The sequence below is a fragment of the Maylandia zebra genome, linkage group LG23, assembly GCF_041146795.1.
Source record: "Maylandia zebra isolate NMK-2024a linkage group LG23, Mzebra_GT3a, whole genome shotgun sequence".
Lineage (NCBI taxonomy): Eukaryota > Metazoa > Chordata > Actinopteri > Cichliformes > Cichlidae > Maylandia > Maylandia zebra.
In genome coordinates, this window is record NC_135188.1 from 12189053 (window position 1) to 12207142 (window position 18090).

Consider the following 18090-nt stretch of genomic DNA (forward strand, 5'->3'; position numbering starts at 1 on the left):
CTTTCATAGGTTGCAAACCTGAATGGGAGAGAAAACACTTTCACATTAAAGGACTTTTTGTATAAGGAAATTCAGAAGGACTGGCCAGGCTACACAGAAGGAGACCAGCAGCTTCTCAAGAGAATTCTGTTCAGGTATGTCAGCAGTTACAATGAATATGTGTGTTCAGTGGGATAGCATGCCAGCAGTTAGAAGGCTCTGATACTGTAGCAGTGTTCATTTGTACAGCAGCATTTCTGGTAGATCAGTAGATTTAACTTTCATCTCACGTGTTGTGGCTTAAAAATCTTGAAAAGCACCTTGTTTGTATTTCTGGCGGGAGTTAAGCGCCAGCGTGATGGTTATGAGTTTAAAGTCTTACGGCGCATAGAAGTAATGTTTAATATCTATGCATGCTTATTTTTCTTTAATATTTTCCTTGTGTCGTTTATGAGACGTCATCGTTGCATGTATAAGGATATTTTTGGATTGAAATTATTTTCTTTAAGGATTTTTTTTTTTTTTTTTTGGGAGGTATCAATGTGCTCGACTTTCTCTGTGCCCCAGGAAGATTTCTGCATTCCACTGAATTTCCTCTTAGAGTTGTATTTGTTAACAGCGTGAGCTGCTGGCTTCCGTCCCGGTGGAAAAATCTGGTTTCTCATGGTCTGGAACGCCGAGGAAAAGCAAGCCAGCGAGGGAGCGAGCGTCCGACCGGCTATATATAGACCAGCAACATTCAGTCCTCAGTTTGTGTTTATGTAGTGGACTCCAGAATAGCTCCAATTATCCACAGTAACCTTAACTGTGCCCACACCTGAAGGCAGCCAGGATATTAACACTGAGTGTTCATAATGCAACACGCAGTCTCATGCACTGCAGCAGTTCTCAGTTTTTTGTCGGAAAGTCTAGTCAGTATTTCGTGTGTGTGCTCTTGTATTTTCTTTTTAACATCCGTACATGCTTGCTGCCCATTTGTGTCTTTACTGTACTTTGAGCTCTTTTTGGGGGAGTTTATCAGCTGACTAGCAAACAGCCTCCCACCTAAATACCACCTCCCCCTCCGTGGCTCCTCCAGTGTTTGGAGCTAATGCAGTCAGTCACGCAGGAGTCGCACAGCAACATGAGTGGGGCGCACATGATGCAAGTGTTCCAGCCCATGCTGATCTATGTGTGAAGTGGCACCTGTCCAAGGTTCAGCCCGCTGTCTCACTGCTCTCACTCCTGCCTGCCTTTGAGTGTCAGCTGCACACTCACTCTCTCTCACTCACACGCACACACGGCTTGATTTTTACAAGGGTGCGGCACTGACGAGACTTGGTGTACCTAACTGCCCCCTACTGATAAAGTCCTCAGCTGTGGCAAGAGCATCTCTGCATGCGTCTTTATTTTTATGGCCACATGTGGTGTTTGTCCAGTGAATTCTGTTTTTACTGCTAGTGTTTAAGCCAGCGTTGGAACTCTGCTCAGGTCAGCGGACTGAGGTTCCGCTTCAAAAAAGCAACTTTAAGGACTGATTCATATATCTGTGGGGAATACCTTGTAGAGCCTGTGATGTATCCTACCTAAGTGGTCAACATTGTTGTCGTGTCCTGCTGTTACACGTGCGGTGCCAGTCGATAGGAACAAATCCTGTGACTTTTTTCCCCTCTGTATATTGACAGTGATGATTACTGAGGCATTGATTGTTGCCCTGTCACTGATATCGTACTTCAACGTTAAACATAGCTGGAAATGCACAGGGAGAATCGACGGGCCAATCGCAGTAGCCGTGGGATGCTTCAATCTAACGTGTAGTTATGCTTCTCAGAAAGTGTACGTTGTTGCACGTAGCATGCACCGTTTATCCTTGTTCATACCTGGCCGCGCAATGATTCGTGGGTAATGGAGGCAGTTACGATCGGCGTGTAAATATTGCTCGTTTGCCTTTAAATCGACGTTCTGTTATTGTCGGAGCATGCAAAAGTAACCTCTTTATAAATGTAACCCGGCACAACAAGCGTCCATCCCCAAGTGAGCAGCGGCACCACTTTCTTTGTCACTTCAGAGTGTCGTGGCACTCTCTCGCTCATCGTGCACGAGCTGCTGCCAAAACCGTTCAGCCGTTAAATAAACACACTGCAGTGACTGAGAGATTTAAAAGCATTAAATGTTAAAAATGTGCACAGATTTTATTATTGAAACTTTGCCTTCTCTGTAGATAATTAAATGCTGCTCTCAAGTACCTCCTCCTTCACTCAGTTGTCATAGCTACCCTGTGAGCTTCTCAGTGTGACTGTCTCAGGTCTTTGAAGTCCTCGTACATACAATTTGCTTGTCACAGAATCAATTTCAGCTAGATTTCTTTTTCTGTTTTTTGCCGTGTATGCTTAGAAAAGGGGATTTTAAGCTGTAAGGGTTTAAGTCATTTCAAAGACACTTTATGAGCCCATGATTGCTTCAGACCTGAGAAGCGTGTTAGTGGTGTGGAAGTGTCTGGTCAAACGCTGAGGTTGAAAGAGATCACTTTCCTGCACTTTAAGCCCCTCATTGCTGCCAGTGCATATGTTGCTTTAACTCACCAGGATAGTTGGATAGATAAGAGTTTTAATGCACTGCAGGTATGCATAAACTGTATTAAATTTTCTTGGCTCTGTCTCTGTCTGTGTGCATGAACTCTCTTAGGAAACAAGCCCAGAACAGCTCTGCACCTCCACCAGAGAGCCCACCGAAAGAGCTGGCCAGCTGCTCTCCATCTCAAGTGAGCCTCCTCTTCCTTTAACCCGTCTCTCACTTCCACACATTTTCCTAAAGCCTCATCTGCTGTTTCCCTCTGCCTCCTCCTCCTCGTTACTGACTGAACATTTAATAACAAGTCTCTTCCTGTGATCAGACCACGATAAAGGGCTGGTTAAGACGGAGGAAGCTACATGTAAGAATAGAAAACCCCTGTTTGAGATACAGACCAGGCAGGAAAAAAATTCAGTGTAAATACAAAGCGTAATGTGTAACCCAAGCATGCTTAAGCCTTTTGTATGTTTCCAGCAACCTTGTAGAAAGGCAGGAGGAATAGGGGTAAGATTATTTCCACCTAATGTGTGTACTGGAGCGTTTCTTTCCATTTCCACCAGTTTACCAAACACTGCAGCCTGACCCCCGGACTGTTGTTGTAGTAGTCTGGTGGTGTCTGGTATTTCCCAAGGAGGGTTTTTCTAAATCATCTGGCTGTCTGCAAAAGTATAAATGTTTCCTCTTAGTATCCTCCTCTGTGAATTTCCAAAGTGCCTTTTGGAGTAAATGTTTTCTTAAGTGGTTGCTGCTGGTCAGAATTACGCATTAAGGGATATTAGAAGCTCCCCTAGAATCTTTAAATAAATATACACGTTTCCATGAATACTTAACTTTTGTTATTATACAAAATATCTTCTTGGGTATACTATATCTGCGTGAAATTGTGTTTTCCTGCCTTACTGCCTAAACAATTTTTTGATATTTTCATACTGCCTGTCCTGTTAGGTCTGTACAGACGTCTAAATTTACCATTATTTACACTTCCATTAAGCAGAGGGAGGAGAAGAGGCTCTGCTTTATTAATAGCTCCTTCCACTCAGCTGTTCTTGCCTCAGACACCTACTGTTTGCCCCTTCCTTTCCGCTCACTCCCTCTGTAAACACACGCACATACACACGTTTCCATATCTTAGTGAGGACATCTCGTTGACATAATGCTTTCCCTAGCCGCTTACCCTAATACCCTAACCCTGCCCATAACCGAGTTGTAACCCTGACACTAAAGCCACATTTTGAGTCTGAAAATTGCCTTCAGACTCGTTGGGACGAGCATTTTGTCCCTATAACGGGTTGTTAGTCCCCCACAAGCATAGTCAACTTACAATTTTTGGTCCCCACAAAGATATGAATACACACACACAGGCCTCCGGGCTCCATTTTTAGCTGCATTGGTAAAAAGACAGAATCACAGCAGGTAATGCAGCATAAACCTGAGCTGGGTCTGGTCTGAATCAGGGAGTGCTACAGAACAATGGGAAGGCATATCCACACTGATGAACATGAAACTTAAAGTCTAGCCTCCTCCATCATGGCTAATCATAAAGAAGTCTTTTCATTCCGGCTGTCATCTCAGGAGACTTTTGATCTCAGGTGTCAAAGGTGCTTTGTGTGGAGAAGATTAGAAGAGCTTGGGAGGTTCAAGCTGAGCTCTTCACTGGCTCTTTGCCTTTGTTTCACACCACCAAGTCAGGAGAGCAAACAAAGTCATCGAGTCTGCCACTCCCAAAGTCTTCAGAGTGGACTGGGTCAAACAGGGCTGTCTGTAATCTAATCTCTGCTGTTGTGAAAAGGAAGCACAGTCCTCATTGTGTCTTTGCTGCTAAGAGTGCTCTTCCTCGAATACTCTGTAGTCTTGTCGTTTTCATTATGTTGCTTTCTGCTCTCATTAGTCTCTCCCCTGCCTGATTTCACCTGGAACACTATTTCATATCAAACGCTGTTTTAAGGTATGAAACTAAAACTGTTTTGTTTTCGCCAGAAACGGCCCGCTGCCGACTTCATCGACCCACTCGCCAACAAAAAGCCAAGGATATCGCACCTCGCTAGCAAGGCTGCAACACCCCCGGTTAATGGCAAGATCAGCTCTTCCAATGGCAGAGGCGATGCAGGCAGCACGCCGTCGGGAGTGGTGGGTTCAGCGCCAGATGGCGGCACGCCGTCCAGCTCCCAGCAGCTGCCCATGCTCGACATCCCCCGTCCTTTTGAAGCATTGTCGGACGTCAGCAATGACTCCAGCAACAATGGACGCGACTGTGACTCTCAGGAATCTGCGGTGCCCGAGAGGTTCAGTCAGCCGCCTTCGCTCCCTCAAACATCTTCCCCCAGACACACGATCCTGGAGGCCCCGCGGGACAAGAGCTCTTCCTCCTTAAACACCAAGTCTAAAAAGAAGTCCAAAAAGCATAAAGACAAAGAGAAGAGCAAAGATAAAGAGAAGGTGAGGGAGAAGGAGCAGGAAAACGAGAGGAAAAGTCGTGACGAGTGTGTGTCGGAGCCTAATAGAGCCTGTGAGACGAGCCTAGGAAACCTCAAAAGCAACAGTATTCCACACAGAAGCACAGGTGAGAACAACACACACACACACACACAGTATTTTACTGCGTTAGATGTGGATTTCTGAATAAAAGTGATACTTGATATTTGGATGCTCTCCAGTTAGTCATCACTGTGAGTAGGTGATGCATCATGTGACGAGTCTTATTCTTATCGAACAAACTGAGACCCCTGCTGTTCAAGTTTGTGCCTCAAATGCACGCCTGTTAATTTCACTGGCAGAAAAGATGATAGTTAAATACAAATAACAGTCATACTGACGTTTCTCTGCTTTTGCATTAGAGACCTGCACAGATGACACATTGAGATTATTCAAATGTGTGTTCTCGTTTCAGATCTTAATGGGATGTGTAACAGTACCAGTATTCCTTCATCTTCACCTGAAGTGGCAGACTATTTATTGTGAGTATTCAAGTTTTGACAAATTTCTTCTTGTTAAACTCATCAGAATAAATGAGACAGCCTCCACCGTGAGTCACACATGAGGAGAGGAGATAGTTCACCGTCCCATTGGTGGTGAGACGTGACGTAAAGGAGACGGGTGCGTGCTGGTGTTCAGAAAGCGCTCATTACTTTTTCGTCCTTTTGCCACCAAGCTCCATAGCTGTGGCTGAGACACAAAAATTATACTCCTCCTCCTCACAGCCACAACTCAAACATGAACGCAGACGTGATGACACATATTTTGGGTTACGGTTTAAGTTGCACTTTTCCCGCAGCGTCAGACTTAAAAGCCGATATTGATTCTTCTCACTCCTCACAACTTATTTTTGTTGGTTATATTTCTGGGTTCTGGTAAAGTTTGTGTGTCCTTCTGTCTGTAAACACAGTTTTGAAAGAATTCTTATAAAACGTTGGGGTCATGTTAACAATGCACTCAAATTTGGCTCGCATCCACTGAGGTCTTCGAGGTCAGCTCGATGATTTATTTGTGGAAAACTGACAAAAGCCTTGTAACTGAGAAACTCTGACTCTTACAACTGTGCTGTGAGTTGTGTCATCTGTTTTTTACTGCAGACAATGTAAAAGTACATTTTAAAAAAACAAAGAAAATCCAAAGTAAATGCTGCCCAGACAGGGAGTGTCCTTGGTAGTTTGGGCTCTTCTTGTTCAGTAATATATTTTTCTGTATTCTTCTCCTTAGGAAATATACAGTGATCAGCTCTCCGGAGCAGCGTCAAAGGTATAAAAATGATTTCAACGCCGAGTACAGCGAGTACCGGGGACTACATGCTCGAATAGAGGGCATCACCCGGCAGTTCACGGTGCTTGATAATGAGCTGAAACAGCTCCAACACGGCACAGACAAGTACAAGGTAAATACCCCGAGAGAGACGCGAAAGATTCCACGGCACCACGAGTAACCGTATAATAAACACAACGCTTTTACCTTTAATGTGAAGACAAATGACTTAAACTCTTTCCTTCTTTGAACAGACGGTTCACAATCAAATACTTCAAGAGTATCGTAAAATAAAAAAGGTAGGTTGTAGCTCTGACTGACGCTGATGATGAAGTGTGTGAGCGGTTTATCAGATTCTGACGCTGTGCTTTTTCCATCGCAGACTAATCCAAACTACAGCCAAGAGAAGAACCGCTGTGAATATCTACACAACAAACTGGCGCACATTAAGAAACTCATTGCGGAGTACGATCAACAGCAACTTTAAAAGTGGTTATTAGACTGTGTTCCCTGTTATCTCTGGAAGCCGAGCAGATGGTGGAAAGCTCCAGATTCTGCTTGTGTGGGGAGAAAAGAAGAAGAAAAAAATTGCCATGAAGGGAGTATTCCTCTCATCGGGGCCAAAGGCTCTAGTGGGAACCAAGCGGGACACGCTCTGTTTTTCTTTTGTTTTTTCTTTTGTGGAGATGAGGCGAAGCCTGGTGTGCATCCAGAAAATGTGGCTCTGTGCAGGTCTGTTTTTCTACACACCCTGCTTATAGTTCAGAGATGTGAAAGTGTCAAACATGGAAACTTTGCCACGTTCTTGGGAGATTTCCAAATTCTTTTTCCTGCTTTGGGAACAGGAGGGACACGGAGATGAAAGCTGCAGATTGAATGCCAAATGCAATGAATTTGTTTTTGAGTTGAGAAAAAATTAAACGAATGATGAAAAAGTTTTCCCCACTTAGTGAAAAATGAATGGTTGAGATGTCGAACCTCTATTTCTTTGTATTTATTTTGGATATTAAAATGGGGGAGGAGTCTGTTTTACACTCCTCTGTATCAGTACTTTAAAGCTTCTGTTCTCACATTTTGAATGTCTGCCTGTATTTTATCCAGAAGCTGCCTTGCCCGTCTGTCAGTCTTTTGGGATAACTTTATTCTCTTTATTTATCTCTTTTAAAGAGATGCAGATATTACTGTTCATTTGAAACCGGTGCGCACGGTCACACGCGGGTTTGTGCGTTCAGCTTTTCGTTTCTAAAATCATATGCACGCGTATTAAAGGAGGGGGGGGCTCGGGTTTGCGGTCCTTCAGGACGAACTCCTGAGCTCTGTTCCTGCAGTGGTCCTAAGTTGTGGTTCAGTTATTGCGTCAGTGAGAAACTATTCTCTGCTGTTAATGAATCGTCTTTCCCGTTTATTACGGCTTTTGTAGCAACAGAATGTGTCCGAGTTTTCTGAGGAGCTCGGTGTCAGTGTTACCCTTCTTCGCACTACGGAAGATCCTTGAATTGTAAGCTGAAGCAGACGGGATGCAGACCTACAGCCTTTTTCTTTTCATCTCCGGGAAGTTTTGGAAGTTTCGGCTTGTGCACCATTATCACTTTCAGTTGTGTTCAGATCATGTTTACTTTTGTTTTTGTCTGCTAATCTTCCCGCATGCTAGTCCATCTGAGACGACTGTTAAGATGAAGCCATTTTTGTTCATCTTCCGAGTGGAGCCCGGTGGACCTCCTGCTCAGAGGAGAACCACTTTTTGCCTTTTTCCAAGTGTGATGTCAAGTATTTACAGGGAGCGACCCAAAAAATCAGTTTCCCGGGTCAGCATCGAGTCGAGATGCCCGAGAAACGTTGAGCGCCGTCAGCAAGTGCGTTTCTTATATCGATCTTTTTACGTGAATATGGAGAATCTGCACTTTTTCTTCTGATCTTGCTGTTACCTTGGGGTTTTGTCCAATCGACACACTTCTTTGTCCATCCGAGTGCATGCTTTATGAATGAGTTACAATGAACAGTCTTTGTATCTTTACTTGAAGAAAAAAAACTGCCCAAGGATATTAAAATCCACGCTGAGGCCTAGTCCGACTGTATTATCATGTAATCGAGTAGACGTGACTCTGACCAGCATGTATACCAAAGTGCTTACTGAGTGGGATGACACAAAACGCTCTACCAAATGTTGGCAAAGGAACTTTTGCCAACATCACAGAATTCCCCGCTTCCAGTTCTCATTAATTTTGTCTGATTTACCATCCAGTAGGAAGTTCTTCAGTGTTTCCCTGTGAGGGGTCAGAGCTTCGCACTGGACTTGTCAGGTTTCAGATTTTCATCTTGCTCCTAATGCAAACACTACATGAAGTTCAGAACTTAGAAATGCTGCCGGGTTCAGACCGAGGCTGGATCTGGGACTCGGAAGTCTGTGAGGAGGAATGTTTTGTTACTGGTATCAACACTCTGCAACACCGAGCGTTACACCTTTTAACAAAGACTTTCAGTCACTCTTACTGTACCTTGTTTTCTACAAAGATTCAGACATGATTACTGTATTTCCCTCTCTGGTCAAAATCCATCGTGAATGAGTTTATCAGTGAAAGATATTTTGATCCAATGGAGAGCAAACTGGTAATAATATGCCAGCACAGGATTACCATGTACGAGTTGATTGTGCCAAAATGATCTGTTTGTATAGGTTTTGATTTTTTTTTTTTCCCCCTTTTCCTTTTCCCTTCAGTATATACATGCTGCTGTATAAGCAAAGAGGGCTTTGGAGGACAGTCATGAAATGTTGGCGCTAAAACCCAAAGCACGCTTTTTGAAAACCATAAGGGACTGGGACTGAGATGATCTTTGTTTCAATAATAAAATTCTTTCAAATCTTTATTTGTGAAATTCTGAATCCGTTGTTGTTGCCCTTTATTGTAATGGTGCTACATTTCCTGCTGTTTCCACATGGGGTCAGGAATATTTAATCATACAGATGATGAAGTCTTTTTTTTTTTTTTTTTTTTAAAGCTTACAAACATGTTTGTGGAAGTTCAAATTACTGAAGCACTTTCTCTAATTAAGGAAATCATTAATTTTTTTTTTATTTATTTTTTTATTTTTGGTAACAATTACTGAATCGACTGGTTTGTAATACAGCAGCTATCCTTTGGATGGCAGCAGTCTCACACTGTTGGGTTCCCCAGCCTCCACACAGTCCTGGCATGCCTCGCCTTTGTCCATGAAGGCAGCAGATTAACTAGAAATATTTAGATCCATGCGGTGTCCCAGATTTCTTTGTTTCTCTTCGTCGGTAAACCCTTACGTGTGCTCGGCGACACCTTCGGGGATCCATTTGGTTGCAAGGGGAAGTAGTTAAAAGCTTCCACTTTGTAGTCTACGTGTGTCTTGTGTCTAATTGGCATCCTCTTATAATTTGTGAATGTGTGTTTGCTGACACTTAAACGTGGATCCCAAAAAGGCCTTGGCATGGCAGCGTGAGCAGAGGATGCTCCAGCCAGGCAGCGCAGGACGAGGCTCGCTGTAATCTGACACACTGTGAAAGATCCCAGAAATCTACATAGCGACTGCGTTCCAGTTGGCTGGGCTGAGCTGTGCCTGAGCCTCGCTGCGCATGGCTCTCATCCCGAAGCTGGCCTCAGAGCTGCTGAGGGAGCTGGAGGGGAGGGGGGCTGGTCAGAGAGTTCACTGTGGCAAGCTGCCATCTCCCCCTCTCCTCAACATACAGCAGCATATACACAAACATGTTTACACACAGAGGTCTCCCCTCCCCTCTCTCTCTGTGCTGAAAACTGCAGAGGGATCTGCTTCTATTCAGATTCTGTGCTAACAGAGCGAGCTAGTGCTTTCATGTGAAAATGTAGGCCGTAGTTGAAATAAAGGGCTGACTCTTATTGAAGGTAATTGGCATTAAACTCGAGGGCATGGCATAATCGATGAATTTAAAAGGCTTTATTATGCAGTGGTGGATGTTAATATTAGAGGGGGCCAGAATTTCAAAGACGGATAATTCATGTGAGCCAGCAGTTCCACCGTCACACTGCTCTGACCAGCTTTTTCTGCCCTCTGTGTGATGTCATTGAGTCATCTTTTATCCTGCCTTCCTTTTCTCACCCCAACTGGTCGCAGCAGATGGCCGCCCCTCCCTGAGCCTGGTTCTGCCGGAGGTTTCTTCCTGTTAAAAGGGAGTTTTTCCTTCCCACTGTCGCCAAAGGGCTTGCTAATAGGGGTTCATATGATTGTTGGGTTTTTCTCTGTATGTATCATTGTAGGGTCTACCTTACAATATAAAGCGCCTTGAGGTGACTGTTGTTGTGATTTGGTGCTGTATAAATAAAATTATATTGAATTTAATAGAACCAGGTGAGCAGAGGAAGCCCCACACACTCGGTGTTTATTTCTTTTGTTTAAAAAGTGCAGCCAAGCAGAAGAAGGGTGTTTGACCTTAAAAACGGAGCAGCTAGAACAGTTTATTTCTGACAGTGGGTGGACTCGGAGCCCTCAAATGGTAACCGCTGGTTACTCTGGGTGGATTGAGGGGCTGCTAAGATAAATAAGGAGCATACAGAGTCCAGGAATGAAAATATGAGGTTTAAAAATGAGCATAATTGGTTTCCTTTAAGTATACGGACACTTATAATAGCTACAGATAAAGCTCATGCTAATGAGGATTCTAAAAACAAACCAGCTGCTTTACCATTAGCTGAATGTTTGTTTAGGAAAGTCTTCACACCTAAGTTGGCTGAAACATTGCTGATTTTAGCAGCTGATGTGTGTGATGACAGTTGCATTTTTAAAATGCATCAGTGGTTCCTCAAAGTTGGCACTATAAGTCTGCTCTGACATAGGTGTGAAAAGTCTCATCTCTCAGATACATGAGAGGGTTAGTGCAAATGGTCTCAGACAAAACAGGTGAACGTGAAGCAGCGATAAACATCTGCTAAGCCTTCAAGCTTTGACCAGCTGCATTCGTCTCACTGAAATTTCTATTGTGTTTTTTTTTTTTTTTTTGTTTGTTTTTTTGTCTTAACCACAGAATCCACCAGGGAAAGCTAGTTTCCCCATAATACTCTCTTGAGTGCTCTTTGACCTGGGAGTTTACCATCTTGATTATCTCTTATTCATTCTGCAGCACCAGCCAAACTGGCAGCTTGCTGCGTCTTCTCCTCTATTATGGACGGGTTTCTGCTTCATATCGACTGCCTGACCTTCAGGGTCATTTCTAATATCAGGAGGTTTCTTCCTTCATTGCTGATCTCCATCCAGATGCTGCATCCTCATCATCAGTTGGCAAAAGAGACGTCTATCACCAGGCAGACACATTCCCATTTATATGGTAATATATGACTTCTTTGAGTATAATAGAAACATCCCACTTCACCAGTCATAGCTATTTTTCTTGGATCTAATGCTTTCAAAATCAAGATACCATAGCCTGTCAGTCTATCTGGTACGGTGCAGTTTTGTGGCTAAAGGCCAGAAATTTGAACTACAGTCTCTGTTCACATTCAGGCTATAGATGACTGAACCTTCTTGTAAACAATGCTGGCTCTGTTGAGCTGAATCAGACAACTTTTCTGTGAATGAGCTGAGGTTATTTCTCTCTTCGCTCTATCTATTGTTTAAACTGTGTACTCGCTCATCCACTTATCCTCACATGTAATTTCTCATTCAATAAAAAATACAGCAACATAACCCATGAAAGTATAAATGTCTCTCCCATAACCGCCCTCAGTCCACATGACTACAGTAGCATAGATGCTTCTGCACATCCTTCAGTGCATTGTATTGTTTTTCAGCAAACATTGTGCTGCATGGGAACAAAAAGACAGGCACACAGATTATGAAAATTATATGGTGACTTGACCGGGTAGTAACCCAACCCTTCCTCAACCACAGTCCATTATAAATCATCACTCACTGTGGACACGTCACACATAAAGTAAAAAACAATTTTACTATAATTAGCTCCCCAACTACACCATCAATTTTGAATGAGATGTGCCCAGTTTCTTACACATCATATCCATGTTTAACTGTTTTGCAAGTGCACAGAAGTGTATAAACAACTGTTTTATAAAGAGCCATAGGTAGGTAGATACTTGCCTGCATAAATACTGAAGAACTTCCTTAAGAAATATTTCTGTATTTCCGTCATACATATCAAACAGCTGGTTTTGTTCTATAAAACTGTTTTCCAGCCAACCGACTTACTAGTTTTAAAATATAAATGAAATTCCTCGGGCCGTTTAAAGTCTTTACATGCAGATGTTTGAGGCTCCTGGGCAAAGCTGTAAGTCTTGTGAACAACAGCAATCTTTGGTAAATATTGTACTGACAGAGTTTTTCATTTAGGCCTTTGATCCAGACTCTGGGCTGCTGATAATGCATGTGTTTGCACATCTCTGCCTATAGTCAGCTACAGATCTGTGCTCAAATTAACTAACAGGGGTAGTCTTCAAATAGATAATGATAACAAAAGAAAAGTTATCATTATTATTATTAGTAGTACTAGTAGCAGTAGTAGTAAAGACCTAATTAAAATTCCAAAACATCAGCACTGGGTGACAGAGTCCTCGAGTATAGACAGAGAAACAGTTGGAAAGCTCTTTGAGTTCGATACAGATTCCAAAATACAACCCTACACATTTCTAGCTGTTCTTAGGAAATGAGCAAACTGCATTATACAGTTGGTGTACCTCAGGGATATGTGTAAGAGCCAGCTTCTTCCGGTTAAAAGGGAGGTTTTTCCTTCCCACTGTGCCCCAGTGCTTGCTCATACGGGGTCACATGACTGTTGAATTTTTCTCTGTCTGTGTTATTGTAGGATCTATCTTACAATATAAAGCGCCTTGAGGCGACTGTTGTTGTGATTTGGCGCTGTATAAATAAAATTGAATTGAATTGAATTAAAGGCTGGTAAAATAATATTTAGGTCTAATTTCCAATGTTTTATATTGAATTTGTATATAAACTTTCTATAACAACACCTAGTACATAAAAACGTGTAAAACAGAATGTGTTTATTAGTACTCGTTGCATTGTTATTTGCGTTATATTTAATTTACTTAAAGCTATAATTTATATTTATAATTTATGGGTAAATAAAAGTGTATTATGTTGAGAATCAGAGTCGAATGTGTTTTTAGCATTAAAACGAACTGTTATCATTTATCATGTATCTGCCGGCTCTGCGTAAATATTCCTGCGTTAATATGGAAAAAAAGTCGTGATGTTATCGGTGTTCTCACGCAGCTTGGGAAGGGGTGGCTTGCTCGTGAGCTGGCTCAGTGACGTCTGCGTCCCCTCCGCTGCCAGTGGCCCCTTGCCATAAGTATTCATGCCGGGCAAGATGGCGGCGATACGGAATCGGTGTTATTGCCAGTGGGCATAAAAAAGGCATTTTATTTAAAATAGAACAGCGAGTCATATCCAGTTATACACTTGAACGCATCGTGAGTGTATCTGCCACGTAACCAGCGTCGACGTCTTTTTTAATTTTACGCGTTTGAACGTTTTTCTTACAAAATGTTCTCGTTGTAAGTCGCTCGCTAACCGACCAGCTGGCTAACAGAGAGCAGTTACTAGCTAGCTATCCACCACAGCCAAGCCGCCGTGAAGTGTAGGATGGGAGAAAAGCTGGAGCTCAAGCTCAAATCGCCGGTTGGAGCAGAACCCGCTGGGTATCCATGGCCGTTACCAGTATATGTAAGTGTTAAACTTTAAAGCTTAATTTTTGTAGCTTTTAAGCTTTGCCTTTTGTTTTAGTCTTTGTTAGCCGCGTTAGCTGTGCGCTAACTCTAGCTAGCAGAAAGAGCCGTGGCACGCTCGTCCGGAGAATCGGGTCATACTGGTTGGGATGGTGACAGACGTGCTGTATCAGCCTTCTGCCATGGCTGATGGTATACCTGGATTATTTCAATCCGTTCTTTCCTTGTCATACTGTAGACACTTAGATCCTACGGCACATTTGACCGTAGCTAATAAAACTAACAGTGACAGCCACTGATCGGAGGTTGTTTTGAAATTGGACCACCGTTTTGTTAGTCTGTCCCTAACTTATTTTATGGCCGAACATTTTTTCCCTGCTCACATAGACCACACCATATCTCCGATGGTTACACAGTAGGTTTTTGAACTCCTGTCTGTACACATCTGAATAGCAGTGTTGGCATTCCTAGACTGCCTTCTGTGTGTGTATGTATGTGTGTTATCCCAGCATAGTTTTAGGAGCGAGAGCAGCTGACTTGTGTTTGCTCGGGTTAACTCTGTACATGAGGTGGACCCACCACCCCCATCAGTCAGTCTGCTCTGTGCAGTGATAGCAATCATGCCTGGTAGAGACACGTTTCTCTCTCTTCTCTTAATTTTATTTCCATGTAGCTGTCAGCACGTCAGTGCCTGCAGTTGACTCATTCAGTATAAGCGGAAGGGGAAGCGGTTGTAAGTTCTGTGGTCCTTTTCAGTGGTGTGTAGTTAGTTTGAACTATCTTTCTCATTTATAGTAATTGCGGTGAGAAGATAGCGGAGTTTATGAGAATGCGTGTGTGGGGTCTCTTTGTGGCGCTTTCCCCCACCCCCACGCTGCACTGTGTCTGTCAGTCTGGTTATTTCACTTCCATCATAGTGTGTTTGTCCCATCACCCGTTTCAGTCTCTGTTGAGTCAGAGTTGCTTGTCGATGCAATCAGGCACTCCCTCCCTGCTTTGCCTGACAGAGCTGACCCTCCCTTTTTGCACTATGCCAGACTCTGATAACACTCACAGTTCCTCCCTCCCTTCCTCCCATTTCCTTATGTTATGGTCTGCAAAGATAAACAGGAGGACAAACATGTCAGGAATTTAATACATCATTGGGCTGCGTGAGCTATTTATACTGTCATGTGTTGAATTAGAAACAGCTGATGCATGTGGAGTTGTGTGATATGGAGCCCATTCATGCGGTGCTCTCCTCCTGTTTTCAAAGGGGGAAACACTTCCCCTCTCCTCTCCCTTCCTCTCTTGTCCATATGGTCAAGTCTGCAGGGAGGAAGATATGAGCCTGCTCCTGTTCAGCAATGCTGTATTATTAGAATTCACATACAAGTATGTGTTCCCAGTCACGTTTAAAACTCATTGTGTTTTCCCTTTGTTGAACTTCTTGGTGGTAACAGCAGATCCCACTCCATTTACTCTTCACTCCTACATTGCACCACATTAGGATTGCTTATCACACCTACAGAGCACGAGCACATTGCTATCTGTGTATGATAGACACAACATGGTGTTACAGGCTTTTGATGTGTAAGTTGTGCTTTTAGTGAACCAAGCCCATAGGAAAAAATGCAAAGAAGATGTTCTCTGATCTCTTTTGTTTAGTCTTTCATCTGCTGTTTGCTCACTAAATCCCCACATCTGTGCATCTGTAAATGCTTCCATATGAAGAGCACCTCTGGTGTGGTGCAGCTCTTTATCCATCTGGTTCTAGGTATTGGTACTAAGCAGCCCCACACAACACTTTTAAGAGATACGCTGGTGTTTTAAGTACTTTTGGTGTATGATCAGTAGGAATGTGTGGATTGTTTAATTCTGTATCACCACTGATATCATTATTACGAGTTTGGCTGATATCCACAGATGTTATCAAAGATGGACATGCCTGCCTTGTCTAAAGTGTGATGCTAGAGTGCCTTAAGCCTGTGTTCTTTGTAACACCAGGGGGCTAAGTCTGGTTGCAAAAATACCAGAAAAGATTGGAAGAAATAGGTTCCTTCTTCATTGAGAAGCTCTGTACACACTGTGCTGATCAGACTGATGGCCTCAGTGTCTAGTTTCAACTGATTAATTTTGAGCCTAATTTATAAAAAATGATTTAGAGTCAGAAAGGGCCATGATAAGCTATGAGCATATCAAGGATCAGTCATATCCACCTCTTGCTCGTCACATCTGGCTTCAAAACACCAAGATGGCGACGGTGAAAAAGCTCAGCTGGAGGCTTCATAACAGGACTTCACAAACCAGTGGATGACATCGAGGTGGCTATGTCCAACTGTTATGCTGTCTATACTAGTGAGGAGTACTGGCACCAGTTTTTATTTTATTTCTAATTCATCGCCCTTTTTGTAGTGGTTTAGACATTTGCCTAATAAGTGAAAGATCACCAGTTTGATTCTCGGAGGAGACACCGATGCCTTTAGAATTGTGCCAGGAAGGGTGTCCGGCATAAAACAACTGCTAAATCAAACATGTGGAGCTACCTGCTGTGGCAGCCCCTTGTGAATAAGGGAGCGGACTAAAGTAGCTTTTATTCATTGGCCCTTTTGTGCTGGGAAAACAAAAACAAATTTCATTTAAAAAATGACCAAGCTGTTTTAAAGCTTTTCAGCTCTTTGTTGCACCATCTGAGTATTTAGCCAGCACAAAATTGATGTGACACAACAGATAAAGATTGGTCATAGAAATTTGTAGCTCTAATCTCTTGTGCTCTTAGGCAGTAAATGCTAATACTGACATCTGACTCATATGTCTGTTTGATCTTCTTTGTTACAAAATCAGTGGTGACTGAGCATAATTCTTATGTGCATAAATGGAGGTATAAATAAGCTTGATTAGTCTCGATATAGCTAAAACAAAAAGGCTCTTTCATCTTACTACTTTTTTGCCATTTGATAAATAAAATGTATTCAAATTTCTATACAAAGCCTGACCTTGGTCATTTGTTCTCATTGGGTGTTGCGGTGTAGATAGTTGAGCAGTGTTTTGGGTAAAACCCCTACACCCACGGTGCATCTGTGAGGAGAGGTAGTGTGGAGAGGAGGAGTAGTACGTGCGTCACTTGAACCCACAGTGGGGAGGAGAGGAGGGTCCTCTGTTCTTTTTGTCTGAGTCTAGCTTTCAGACGGCGTTTATTTTTAGCAGCAGCTCTCTACTGGTGTTGCTGTGTGCCGTCTTTGTGTGAGCAGGTGACCTCCCCCTGCTGCATCTGATTCGCTCACTTCATACTCTGTATAGCTTCCATATTAAGAGCTACACAGTGCTTTGCTCATGTGTGTTTTAGGAAGATTTGTAGCTCATTATCATTAATAGTTAGCTCCATAATGTGGTTAACTGCTGTGCTCCGCTAACAGATCTCCTGTCTAGCCATGGTTCTTTCAGGGTGTGCGCATGGATGTTTTAGTTTTGGCGGAAGTTTGCGTAGTATTGGCGGGTAGTATTGAGCGGGAAGCTGGAAGCTGTGGGCTGAGAGCTGAGAGCCGTTAGCTCATGCTGCTGTGCCAGGCCTCAAACAGCTGACAAATAGCAGGCTCTCCTCCTCTCTCAGGCCCCCCTTTCCTTTCACAGTTCTTTTTTCGCTTCTCGCTTTCACTTTCCCTGCCTTTGTCCTCTTTCACCTTCAGATTTCTTTTTTTTTTCCCTTTCTACTTTCTTTCTTTTCTTTCTCTCCAGCAGAGGCTCTCTTTGGCAAAGCAGGAGACGGAAAGTGGGTCAGTGGGTCAGCTCAGGCAACAGGCTTAGGCAGCCTGTGTGCTGGATGCAACTTGAGTCCTGTTACTCACAGAGAGCTGCTGAATATAATTTCCCTGCATGTGTAAAATACAATAGATTTTTATCTTATTCAAGTTTGCTTCTGACCAACTTAGGGTGATTTTCAGAGACACGGGATGTAGCATGAGCATAGCTTCAGCCTCTCCAGTTTCATTAGGGTTCCCATTGGCATCAGCTATTTTTTTCAAGTTCCTATATACATTCAAATAGACACATACAGTCTGCATTAACATCTCAAACAGATGTTATTGAAATTCATAAAAACTCATCTTAGAACAGTACATTAAGACAGATACATATACTAATTTATTTTAAA

The 18090-nt window shown here is 43.0% G+C and overlaps 2 protein-coding genes across 4 annotated transcripts in view; both read left to right on the forward strand.

Annotated features, from left to right (window-relative positions):
- Positions 1 to 9127, forward strand: part of ell (elongation factor RNA polymerase II) — a 37223-nt gene extending 28096 nt beyond the window's left edge. Inside the window, exons 6-12 of the mRNA XM_024798551.2 lie at positions 10 to 134; positions 2644 to 2719; positions 4507 to 5089; positions 5417 to 5483; positions 6226 to 6397; positions 6519 to 6563; positions 6647 to 9127. Of these exons, the coding sequence (XP_024654319.2) occupies positions 10 to 134; positions 2644 to 2719; positions 4507 to 5089; positions 5417 to 5483; positions 6226 to 6397; positions 6519 to 6563; positions 6647 to 6751 (1173 nt within the window). The 3' untranslated portion in view covers positions 6752 to 9127. The remainder of the gene's footprint in view (positions 1 to 9; positions 135 to 2643; positions 2720 to 4506; positions 5090 to 5416; positions 5484 to 6225; positions 6398 to 6518; positions 6564 to 6646) is intronic.
- Positions 9128 to 13569: 4442 nt separating this feature from the next.
- dot1l (DOT1-like histone H3K79 methyltransferase) overlaps positions 13570 to 18090 on the forward strand; it is a 28572-nt gene continuing 24051 nt past the window's right edge. For all 3 annotated transcript variants that reach the window (XM_004552728.4, XM_012919529.4, XM_004552729.4), the window contains exon 1: positions 13570 to 13959. In XM_004552728.4, the coding sequence (XP_004552785.3) occupies positions 13879 to 13959 (81 nt within the window). In that variant the 5' untranslated portion in view covers positions 13570 to 13878. The remainder of the gene's footprint in view (positions 13960 to 18090) is intronic.